Here is a 14133-nt window from a genome sequence, read left to right on the forward strand (position 1 = left end):
CAATCCAATATATTAACTTACATATTGCTATACTGTACAATCCAATATATTAACTTACATATTGCTATACTGTACAATCCAATATATTAACTTACATATTGTTATACTGTACAATCCAATATATTAACTTACATGTTGTTATACTGTACAATCCAATATATTAACTTACATATTGCTATACTGTACAATCCAATATTAACTTACATATTGCTATACTGTACAATCCAATATTAACTTACATATTGCTATACTGTACAATCCAATATTAACTTACATATTGCTATACTGTACAATCCAATATTAACTTACTTATTGCTATACTGTACAATCCAATATTAACTTACATATTGCTATACTGTACAATCCAATATATTAACTTACATATTGCTATAATATACAATCCAATATTAACTTACATATTGCTATACTGTACAATCCAATATTAATTTACATATTGCTTTACTAAACTATCCAATATCAACTGACATTTTCTGACAAATAGTTTGCTGTCAATATCTGCTGAAATGTACTTTAAAACAGGTAAACTGTCTTACGGATATATTGTTTGCTTTTCCTAATGGTATCGTTATACTTTCTACTCATCTGTGCTATGAAGTGATGATGTCACCCTCCGGTGTGGTATTATTGCTACTTTCGGGAATACAGTTGTTGGTTAATAATAAATCTAAATCATTGTAGAGGTGACCAGACGGTGAATTTGTTCGGAGCGCCACAGAACGCATATATATGTATGGCATGGACTTCAGTCAGTACTTATTCAGCTATATATTACCTACGGGCAAGTAAGTGGTCAGTACTGTGATACATATTTAAATATATATATTACCTACAGACAAGTAAGTGTCTATAACAGCAGTACTTATTCAGTTGTTCATTACCTGTGGGCAAGTAAGTATCTCTAACTGAAGTAAGTGTCTTTAACGGAAATCCTTTTTCAGCTATATATTACCTACAGACAAGTGTCTAAAACTGCAGTATTGATTAAGCTATATATATGTCAATAGATATTCAGAAACCGTTTTAAAATCAGACATATAATTTGATACTCATCGTTAACGAAGATACCAGATTAAAATGTAACATTAAAGTTCAAACCTGTTTCCCTTTTTCTATAAATACATGAAAGGACAAAAGTAATATTCAATTATTTTAATCCATTAAAGAGCAGTGACAGTGTAAAATGCTAGAAGGTAACGGTAATACAGTACTGAAACGGAGATTCCGTACTGTTCGTTTTATCAGTGCCAAACCCTATATACTAACCAAGGTATTGATCTTAAATATCAAACATTATATATGACATGCCGGAGCTGTGACTAAAACAACGTGAACTACCATTGATACCTAGATCTGGATACTAATATATCAAGATAGATTAAGTTGAAACGTAAGACATTGCCACAGGAGATGTGACTAAAATAAACAAAACCGCCATGTTTATGTTTTGCCTGCAGTTCAGTAAGATATTTATTATACATTCGTAATATGGTTTTTATTTGTAGATCAGGAGACAAATGCGGGGAATTTCCGTGTGTTTATAGAGGACTCGGCAATCACAATGGGGGCAGCCAGCAAGTACTGTTCCCCAAGTAGTGGACCTTCGACAGCCGAATACCATGCCCTAGTCAAACAAAGTAATTATAAGGAATATACAATATATCTGCTCAAGTAGTCCTTGTATACTCTTTTGTTCTTTATTTAAACTCATATCAAAACTGACTAAAAGTATTCGCTTTACTGTGTTATTTCGATATACAATAGTGTATAATTTCTACTTGCATTATTTCTCGTAGCCATGATATACATGTAAAGCAAAATGAAACGATATTCAATAGATGGCGTCCATATACTTTATATCCCTTCATTTCACCTTTCTTCAATTTGCTTAAATTCATCCAAAATAGCCAAAATAAACGTACCCCAATCCTTCTTTCAAGTTCGTATCTTTGCTTCCTCTACTGTGTCAAGTTCAATTTTCCATTCTTTTTTAGTTGGTCGATTGTATTTCTTACTTCTGCGTATCTTTCTTTCGTTCTCAGCTGTTGCTTATTTCTAAACATTCTATTTTTATTGATATAAGAACTTATGATGTATATATATTCTGTTTCAATTTTTATTGATATAAGAACTTATGATGTATATATATTCTGTTTCTATTTTTATTGATATAAGAACTTATGATGTATATATATTCTGTTTCTATTTTTATTGATATAAGAACTTATGATGTATATATATTCTGTTTCTATTTTTATTGATATAAGAACTTATGATGTATATATATTCTGTTTCTATTTTTATTGATATAAGAACTTATGATGTATATATATTCTGTTTCTATTTTTATTGATATAAGAACTTATGATGTATAAATATTCTGTTTCTATTTTTATTGATATAAGAACTTATGATGTATATATATTCTGTTTCTATTTTTATTGATATAAGAACTTATGATGTATATATATTCTGTTTCTATTTCTATTGATATAAGAAGAATTTATGATGTACAAATATACTGTTTCTATTTTTATTGATATAAGAACTTATGATGTATATATATTCTGTTTCTATTTTTATTGATATAAGAACTTATGATGTATATATATTCTGTTTCTATTTCTATTGATATAAGAAGAATTTATGATGTACAAATATACTGTTTCTATTTTTATTGATATAAGAACTTATGACGTATATATATTCTGTTTCTATTTCTATTGATATAAGAAGAATTTATTATGTATTAATATTCTGTTTCTATTTCTATTGATATAAGAACTTCTGATGTATATATATTCTGTTTCTATTTCTATTGATATACGAAGAATTTATGATGTACAAATATTCTGTTTCTATTTTTATTGATATAAGAACTTCTGATGTATATATATTCTGTTTCTATTTCTATTGATATAAGAAGAATTTATGATGTACAAATATTCTGTTTCTATTTTTATTGATATAAGAACTTATGACGTATATATATTCTGTTTCTATTTCTATTGATATAAGAAGAATTTATGATGTATATTTTCTGATTTTTATTTTAATTGATATAAGAATAATTTATTATGTATATATAGTCTGTTTCTATTTTAGTTGATATAAGAACAATTTATGATGTATATATATTCTGTTTGTTACCGACCAGGTTATATCAGCAGTGTAGGCCAATACTTCCCGACTCTCCTGCTAGGGACGTATGAATACACCGCTAATGACGGGTCTAGTTCACTGTGCGGAACCGGAAGTGTATGGGATAACTGCGCTGACAGAACAATTACTGCCTTCAACTACACACAGTGCTCGACAGTAATGGCATTTTCAAGTAAGACCTTATAATTTGTTTTGTAAAATATGCTGTTACGATTACAAACCCTCAACAGATAGGCAAAGGAATTTTCAAAATATATAATTGCATCTTTACATATAAATATATGACTTTATACAGTATATGCCGAATAATGTAGAATATAAGTTCATTTTGCATCTGTTTTACCTCACTACGATCAATCGGTGATTGAATCATCCAAATATTTGAAACCTTAAAGGGAACGTTAAGAAGATAAAACAAATCATAGAAAGCAGTGGGAGACTTGATAAGATATTTTCGAAACATTTCTAAATAGCTAAGATCTATGAGAGAAGTCAATAATCCACATATTCCACATGTATTTTGAGAGAAGTGAATTCATAGCGATTTTCTGTCCCCACAGGTGGTGGTACTCTGTACAATGTATATTCAGTAGTGAGCGGATCGTATACCTATGTTACTCTGGTCAACGCAGACACCACGACTGACCAATCAACTACCTACAGATTTACATGCTTGGTATGTCGATCATATGTCATATTGAAGCTGTATGTTTGTCAAATAGATTCAACACTTTCACACGTTAATTGCCTGTCTTTCTACGACTTTATGTTGGTTTAATTTGTTCATTTTCTTCTTTAAAAACAGTCGTATATGACAGTTATACATCCTAAACTATATTTTTTAAAATGTAGCATACAATAATTTTAATGAGCACATTATTACCTTAAGTGACAATAAAACAACACTTGATACATTAATATTTTTTGAAAGATTTCTGAGGCTTCTGGATCCAATGTCCAATTAAGCCTTGACCACGGTAGCTGTAGCACGTCGGGCACTCCGTCGACTGTCCCCTCTGGTGGAATGACGGCATTGCTGACACCTTATGGTAGGTACCGATTGTCTCTATTGTCGGCTCGCGTGCTACACATGGAAATAGAGCATGTATGCAACAAATCAAATAAAAGGAAAAGTTATGAATCAGATAATAATTATCTTACTTTTTCGGAGTCTTGAAAAGGCTTTTTATTTCTCTTAACATGTAGTTCATTTATATATTATAATCAACCGTAGAATATTGTCCTTAAATCTATCTTACATTTTACCTTTTCATGTGCCTTCCTCGTTTGGATCAACAGAACCATGCCGTAAGTAAATTTTGACAATTATATAGCTTACTTATTAATAGAATATGTCAAATAGATAACGTCATATCATGGATTATTTCATAGTTTTTTAAGAATAAGGACCCTTTTGAACTAAAAAAGAGCAGATGATTATTGAATCTGCGTTTTTATTTGAAACCCATGTATAAAAATGTATACTGCTATGTTGTTACGTATACTGGTATATAGAAGTGTGAGATCGTGTTGTTATGTATACTGGTATATAGAAGTGTGAGATCGTGTTGTTATATATACTGTATATAGAAGTGTGAGATCGTGTTGTTATGTATACTGTATATAGAAGTGTGAGATCGTGTTGTTATATATACTGGTATATAGAAGTGTGAGATCGTGTTGTTATATATACTGTATATAGAAGTGTGAGATTGTGTTGTTATATATACTGGTATATAGAAGTGTGTGATCGTGTTGTTATATATACTGGTATATAGAAGTGTGAGATCGTGTTGTTATGTATACTGGTATATAGAAGTGTGAGGTCGTGTTGTTATATATACTGTATATAGAAGTGTGAGATCGTGTTGTTACGTATACTGGTATATAGAAGTGTGAGATCGTGTTGTTATATATACTGTATATAGAAGTGTGAGATCGTGTTGTTATGTATACTGGTATATAGAAGTGTGAGATCGTGTTGTTATATATACTGGTATATAGAAGTGTGAGATCGTGTTGTTATGTATACTGTATATAGAAGTGTGAAATCGTGTTGTTACGTATGCTGTTATATAGACAGCAGTCTGTTACACTTCCCTAAATATTAAACAATATGTATATATATGGTTGACTAACTTATAATAAAAGTCAGCCACTTCGTGGATATTTTGACTAGTTATATTTTTCCTATTTCACAGCATTCACCACGACCAGTGCAACGACTACATGTAGGAAATATTTATTGTTTGGTTTGATTCTAATTCTGCTGGGGCTTGTTTAATGCATGTTCTTTATTTCTTAACATTACCAAAGCTGTGTGTGTCATTATCGTTATCCCAATATCACATATATCCTCAATCTATGTGCATGCAGAAAAGGTACTGTCACGTACAGATCCCATCTACTACTGTCACGTCCAGATCCCATCTACACCAACCAGTGCTTTTACAATATTGCTTAATAATTGCTTAAATCGAAAGTAAGTCTTAATTGCCTGTTTTTGATTAATTATCTGGTTTGGGTTATTTTTGTAACACTTGCTTATGCTTTACTATTTCTACGATATTATGATGTCGTTTTAAGTGCCATTTATGTTGCTTTTTTATCGAACGGTCATCATAAATGTAAATATGAATATAAATGTATGTGCACTCTCCTTAAATTGATCAATAATCTTCAGCTAACAATGATTTATCAGATCTGATCTCCAATATCCATTATCAAATCTTGTTATGTTTCGTCATACTTTCATATTTGGACACAGTTGTTTATTATTTACACTTTATTTTCTACACACACGTTCATTTTAATGCTGTGCCACATTCACTATGTTTATATATTGTTATAAGATGTGCATCTCCCTCACCCCACCTCACCAACTACTCTCCCCGATATCCCTCCTGCTTATGTGATGGTAATTGTAATATCATGGAACCTATTTATTTCGAATAAACATTTTATGAAACTTTTTAATAAGAAACAAATAAGCCTCAAGAGTACAAATGAATGTACGGTATGTACTCTTCTCGGATTCAATATGATGATAATTATTGTTTGAATGCATAATGTCCAAGTTTTGTGTATCGAAAGATGAAACATTCCAGACGATTTACAAAATATACTATTGCGATGTACCATCTTAGGTGATGTAAGATTCTAAGTGAAATAATGTATTTGGTATATCGGAGGAATATACAGTGTTCCCCAACTGTTATAGAAACTGGAGCGAGATTATAGTTGTATCTGATAGAAATCAAACTATTTTACAGCGTTATGGAGTTTTAGAAGAAACTCGCAATTGCAATAAATATGTTGGTTCTTTTCAGAAGAAGATTTCGTTTTAAGGAAGGTTTTGTATAACTGTAATTGAGAACGTTGAGAGTATGTAAATAAAAGCTAGATATAAAGGTAACAGAGAAGTGACACCGGATATGGTAGACAATCGACAGAGTAACTACCGGAAACTGTCATACCTATTGTTTGTGGTAATGTTTGTTTACGATATATCATTTATTGTTTCACAGCGATTACTACGATAACGACAACATCGGGTAACTGTTTATTATTAGATGTGTTGGGACTAGGATCCCAGTTTCTCCAGTTCTCCTGACATTACCTTTTATTTATCTTATGTTTATATATTCCTTCTATTTACCTATTCCTTTTTACAGTTTAACCAAATAAGTGTTTACCTGCCACCGTGAAGTGTTTAAAGAAAGACATAAACAGTGTTACATTGTCATGCCTGAATACAATCCAACCATTTTCAAATATGCATTATATTATTCATAATTGATTGGAATAATATTCGGAGGCTCGGTGGTCTAGTCGCTCGTTCGAGTCCCGGCACGGGCACTGTATTGTATTCGTGAACAAAACTATTATAATATGTTGTGTACCAGTCGACTCAACTATAAATGATTACATGGTAGGGCAATGTAAGAAATGTCGTGTGTAAGCCACTAGTGCCGAAATGACAGCTCCTGCTGTATGTTCCTCAGGGAGTTGAGTAAGATATTTATTGGTTGCTAAAGATCATATAACAACAGATAATAATATGTAAACCGCTTTGAGATAGCTCTATTGCTTTGATGAAGCGGTACATAAAACTTCAAATAAGTAGATTATTAATTATCATTAATATTAGTTAATTACTAACAACCAAATATACTAAAGCCATATCGATATATGTGGAAACTTTATTTCAATTATGTCAGTGTAGACTGATACTCGTAGCACCTCCTTTAGAGATACTGTCTTGTAGCCTAACTGTTGTAGATAAAGGTGTGATAGCGTTTAAAAGAATAATACGTCTAAACGGTTAGGAAACTCAAGCAATCCAAAATGTTGTTTTGGTAATCAGAGAGAAAACAATTGCTTTCATAGTCATATGACATTAATAATGTAATAATGGTATTTGTAATTAAAGTGACATTGTGTGAAACAAGTGTAAATGTTTTTTGCTGTAAATACTATTACCATTTGTATTATGAGTTTATTATCAACTAATTTGAATTAAATCTTAATTAGCTACATAGATATCAACATCAACAATTCATCATAGAGTATGACATACGTTTAAGTACTGTTTTCCGTCTAAGAAAGTTTTTTGGATGATTACATTACCTACGGACAATACATTGTTGGTTTTTACTCATTCATATAAAACATTTGTCATTTTACAGCAACTACAACAACTGGCGGTAAATGAACAATTCCCACAAAAATATGTTGTTCGCTTTTGTCTGAAAACAGGCGTCACTGTGAGGCATTGTCGTTAGAAACACATTGTCGTAGCAATGACGACCCACAATGCTATGTTTAGCTTTATTTCCTGTCTGCTGACTTATTATTATTCTAGAGATGAATAAATCTTATTTAATATTTTCCAAAATATATGGTTACATTTGATATCGTTTCTATTGTCACACCTTACCTGAGCTGATATGATACTGATGCTGCTTACCATTGTCATTTTTAGATCAACAAGATTCCATTCTGCGTTTATATCCCTTCGATATAATATTCGCCCATTTTGCTGTTATTCCACTCGATATAATATTCGCCCATTTTGTTTATATTCCACTCGATATAATATTCACCTATTTAGTTTGAAGTCCCTCTATATAATATTCGCCCATATTTTTTTGTATTCTCCTCGTTATAATATTCACCAATTTCGTTTATATTCCCATCGTTATAATATTCGCCCATTTCGTTTATATTCCTCTCGTTATAATATTCGCCCATTTCGTTTATATTCCCCTCGTTATAATATTCACCAATTTCGTTTATATTCCCATCGTTATATTTTCCCATTTCGTTTATATTCCTCTCGTTATAATATTCGCCCATTTCGTTTATATTCCCCTCGTTATAATATTCGCCCATTTCGTTTATATTCCAATCGCTATAATATACACCAATTTCGTTTATATTCCCCTCGTTATAATATTCGCCCATTTCGTTTATATTCCTCTCGTTATAATATTCGCCCATTTCGTTTATATTCCCCTCGTTATAATATTCGCCCATTTCGTTTATATTCCAATCGCTATAATATACGCCCATTTCGTTTATATTCCCATCGTTATATTTGCCCATTTCGTTTATATTCCCCTCGGTATAATTCGCCCATTTTGTTTATTTCCTGTCTGTGTTGTATTCAGACTTCGTATCCAGACCAATTGTCAATTTTACTTTTATCTTGCTTACTATGCATTCCCTCCTGTCGGTGTACACGATTTATCATTACCTTTTCCTTTCGATTTTTCTCGTCGAGGACAAGCTTCGACACTACCACATCAAGTTTGCTCGATTGCTTTATCCTCCAACTGTTTCATGTTTGTCATACTTCCAAAGGTCCATCGAGGAATCATTAATACTATTTAAATCTAAGTGTGATTATCTCCAAGCGTAATTTTTTCGAAAATACGTGTGAAAACAAAACAAAATTAACTGGATATTTATCAATGAATAGAATAAGCTGTCACAAGTCAAGTTTTCAGTAAGAGAGGAATTTGTATCAGATCTCCTTTTACTTCATGTTGATGTTGTGAGGTACGACATAATTAAAGCATAGGCTGGCGATTACTGCTGTCCCACGGCCGCTTGCTGTAAAGTGACGATTTAAAACGGATTGAGTCATGTTTTGTTTTATTCAACTTGGGAAATAGATTTTTAAAATTACACAGAAACTGCTTGAATATTATATTTTAAGTTTAACATTTAAGATTAATTTTCCTATAAACAAAAATAAACATTTGTGCTCCATCGAAATCTATTACAATGTTTGTAGCAATGTTTATGGATAACCTTTTTTTTCAGGAATATATTTGCTCTTTGCCTTACCATGATGTATAGATTAGTGCCAGGATACGTTAAGTCTCATCAAATGTTACTATAATAGTATTGTATTGGTTTTTGAAATAATTAACCCTATCTCAAAGAACCTGTCCAATACCGTGTTGGTTATAATTGTGCCTCCTGATAACATTCCGGTCTGTTCTATTCTTCAGCAACCAGTGAGGAAACCAGCAGTGGTAGTATTGGACTCTTTATTGGAGCGGCCATCGGTGGGTTGCTTTTCATCCTCATTATAATCGGAGTTATCATCATCTGCCTTAAACTGAAGAAAAAGAAAAACGTTGTACAGGACGAGGAGAAGAAGCAGATGCCTCCTCAAGGTAAAGCCCTTCATTCTGGTTTTAGCGTTTCATTGATAAGTCCTCTGTTATACATGATGTCAATCCCCCGTTATAGACTTGTGGTGATGTTTTGCTGTGACAAAATATCTCTTAATCTAATCAAACATTTCTCTTTCAATTTCCTTAATAACCTCAAATAAAACACGAGTTATATTTTATTATTGTTGTGCATAGGTTAAGGCACCGTAATACTATGTCTCTCAGCACTTAAAACGCGTTTCTTATTCTATTTCCATCTTCTGGTTCTTTCCTTTACATATTCTTCAATCCTATATGTTTCATCATTTTCATTATAAACCTTATACAGCTTTATATAAACATTCATTCCTTGTGTGTATCTAGTTCGTGTTTTTCGAAAAGACATTTTTGATATTCGAAGATTCCCAGGTAAGATCACCGCTAATGCATGACTCACATGATATTTGTTTGTGGATCGGTTTAGAATATCCAGGCACATAAGTCAAATAGGCATGATTATGTGATATCTAATTGTAGGACGTATGAAGATGCATGTAATTTCAAATTGACAGGTGACTAAATATCTGATTTATGTATGTGAAGATTAATTGAAAAGAAAAATTCATGGTTAATGCGTTGGTACATCTTATTTTCTAATCAAATAAAGCTACTGGATGATGTGCTATATGAACCACAATTATATAAATAAAATCCATGTTAAGAAATTGCTAATCCGTGATATTCATAACTCTAAAGATGTATTTTGTAACATTAATATGAACTTATTTATCATCATATTATTACATATAAAATTGGTATATACAATTCATTTCAACCTCAGGGAAACATAAGGTACAAACTGTCGTGCATATTTTTTCAGGGAAATATTTACCGCCCATTAACGGAGGTAACCCATATATAAAGTAGAAAGTCTGTATTTTATCAGTTCCTGCCTGTCATAATATGCTCTGTGCATGTATTAGCTGCTTTAACCGTGAAAATGAAATGCATGTTGTTTGATTAAAAAAAACAATACTTATTCACAGACAAAACATTGTTTTCCACATTATTGAATACGATTGTGACACCAACAAATCCCATCACGGGAATGTTAAAAAAGATGTTTTGTACATACACAAAATCCAAAATGTTACAATGTGGATGTCATATTGCTTCAAATTTAGCCTGCAGCTTTTTACGTATGCTAAATTATATTAGCATTCAAGGAATAATTAACAATAAATTAGTTAATGAGAAAACAACACTCAGCAGATTTTAATACGTAAAAATTAAGCGATGATTTTGGTCTTTAACTTAATGTTTTCTGAAAATCATCAGAAGCGATGTTTAATATAGAGGACCTGTCAGTCAGATAGGGATAGACTAGCTCAATGCATGATGTTGTTTATTAACATAATAAACCACGTTATCGTCTGATGTCACTTCCGTTAGTTTTTCATCATCATAGCTACATTTTAGTTTAAAATCTGCATGCATACATTTTATTACAATGTACATTTCGTTATGTATGGGATATGGGATATATTAATTTCATGTTTTGCTGTGTGTTATTAGTAAATATTACTATATTGCCATGAATATCTACCGCAGAATTAACAACATAATTGTGCTAATGTGTGTTATACGTATACACTACTAGATAGTCATGGATATCTACCGATATCTCTATCATACATATACACAACTTTTATCAATATACAATGCTCCTTCAGGGAACTTTATCACTGATAACAGTTTAGAAATAATTCACTTTATCTGATTTCAAACTAATTGTATAACTAACAAATAAGGTATTTCATATGATATATTCAATTTGCGTCTTATAGTCTTAGTTTCTGAAACTTTTCTGGTACCACTTCTGAAATGAACCATAGCATCATGGTAGGACAGTACAATGCTTTGTTTTATAGTATATATATATATATATAAATATCAGAGTAGTAAACATCAATATTATGGTTGTTTTACATTTATATCATAATGTTAAGCATCATATAATATACATTATAACAGTTTTACATTTATATCATAATGTTAAGCATCATATAATATACATTATAACAGTTTTACATTTATATCATAATGCTAAGCATCATATAATATACATTATAACAGTTTTACATTTATATCATAATGTTAAGCATCATATAATATACATTATAACAGTTTTACCTTTATATCATAATGCTAAGCATCATATAATATACATTATAACAGTTTTACATTTATATCATAATGTTAAGCATCATATAATATACATTATAACAGTTTTACATTTATATCATAATGTTAAGCATCATATAATATACATTATAACAGTTTTACCTTTATATCATAATGTTAAGCATCATATAATATACATTATAACAGTTTTACCTTTATATCATAATGTTAAGCATCATATAATATACATTATAACAGTTTTACATTTATATCATAATGCTAAGCATCATATAATATACATTATAACAGTTTTACATTTATATCATAATGTTAAGCATCATATAATATACATTATAACAGTTTTACCTTTATATCATAATGTTAAGCATCATATAATATACATTATAACAGTTTTACCTTTATATCATAATGTTAAGCATCATATAATATACATTATAACAGTTTTACATTTATATCATAATGTTAAGCATCATATAATATACATTATAACAGTTTTACCTTTATATCATAATGTTAAGCATCATATAATATACATTATAACAGTTTTACATTTATATCATAATGTTAAGCATCATATAATATACATTATAACAGTTTTACCTTTATATCATAATGTTAAGCATCATATAATATACATTATAACAGTTTTACATTTATATCATAATGTTAAGCATCATATAATATACATTATAACAGTTTTACCTTTATATCATAATGCTAAGCATCATATAATATACATTATAACAGTTTTACCTTTATATCATAATGTTAAGCATCATATAATATACATTATAACAGTTTTACATTTATATCATAATGTTAAGCATCATATAATATACATTATAACAGTTTTACCTTTATATCATAATGTTAAGCATCATATAATATACATTATAACAGTTTTACATTTATATCATAATGCTAAGCATCATATAATATACATTATAACAGTTTTACATTTATATCATAATGCTAAGCATCATATAATATACATTATAACAGTTTTACCTTTATATCATAATGTTAAGCATCATATAATAAACATTATAACAGTTTTACATTTATATCATAATGCTAAGCATCATATAATATACATTATAACAGTTTTACATTTATATCATAATGCTAAGCATCATATAATATACATTATAACAGTTTTACATTTATATCATAATGTTAAGCATCATATAATATACATTATAACAGTTTTACATTTATATCATAATGTTAAGCATCATATAATATACATTATAACAGTTTTACATTTATATCATAATGTTAAGCATCATATAATATACATTATAACAGTTTTACCTTTATATCATAATGTTAAGCATCATATAATATACATTATAACAGTTTTACATTTATATCATAATGTTAAGCATCATATAATATACATTATAACAGTTTTACCTTTATATCATAATGTTAAGCATCATATAATATACATTATAACAGTTTTACATTTATATCATAATGCTAAGCATCATATAATATACATTATAACAGTTTTACATTTATATCATAATGCTAAGCATCATATAATATACATTATAACAGTTTTACCTTTATATCATAATGTTAAGCATCATATAATATACATTATAACAGTTTTACATTTATATCATAATGCTAAGCATCATATAATATACATTATAACAGTTTTACATTTATATCATAATGCTAAGCATCATATAATATACATTATAACAGTTTTACATTTATATCATAATGTTAAGCATCATATAATATACATTATAACAGTTTTACATTTATATCATAATGTTAAGCATCATATAATATACATTATAACAGTTTTACATTTATATCATAATGTTAAGCATCATATAATATACATTATAACAGTTTTACCTTTATATCATAATGTTAAGCATCATATAATATACATTATAACAGTTTTACATTTATATCATAATGCTAAGCATCATATAATATACATTATAACAGTTTTACATTTATATCATAATGCTAAGCATCATATAATATACATTATAACAGTTTTACCTTTATATCATAATGTTAAGCATCATATAATATACATTATAACAGTTTTACA

General features: G+C 29.3%; 1 protein-coding gene across 9 annotated transcripts in view; it reads left to right on the forward strand.

Annotated features, from left to right (window-relative positions):
- LOC117328786 (putative GPI-anchored protein pfl2) overlaps nt 1-14133 on the forward strand; it is a 48375-nt gene that overhangs the window by 29360 nt on the left and 4882 nt on the right. For 2 of the 9 annotated variants that reach the window (XM_033886334.1, XM_033886333.1), the window contains exons 3-12: nt 700-803; nt 1524-1655; nt 3176-3352; nt 3741-3856; nt 4112-4229; nt 4480-4488; nt 5382-5411; nt 6708-6734; nt 7869-7886; nt 9702-9869. In XM_033886334.1, the coding sequence (XP_033742225.1) occupies nt 700-803; nt 1524-1655; nt 3176-3352; nt 3741-3856; nt 4112-4229; nt 4480-4488; nt 5382-5411; nt 6708-6734; nt 7869-7886; nt 9702-9869 (899 nt within the window). Of the gene's footprint in view, nt 1-699; nt 804-1523; nt 1656-3175; nt 3353-3740; nt 3857-4111; nt 4230-4479; nt 4489-5381; nt 5412-6707; nt 6735-7868; nt 7887-9701; nt 9870-10232; nt 10278-10728; nt 10756-14133 lie in introns of all 9 variants that reach the window. The other 7 variants (XM_033886325.1, XM_033886329.1, XM_033886328.1 and 4 more) reach the window with 7 other exon arrangements.

This window comes from Pecten maximus, chromosome 6 (assembly GCF_902652985.1).
Source record: "Pecten maximus chromosome 6, xPecMax1.1, whole genome shotgun sequence".
NCBI classification, from domain to species: domain Eukaryota; kingdom Metazoa; phylum Mollusca; class Bivalvia; order Pectinida; family Pectinidae; genus Pecten; species Pecten maximus.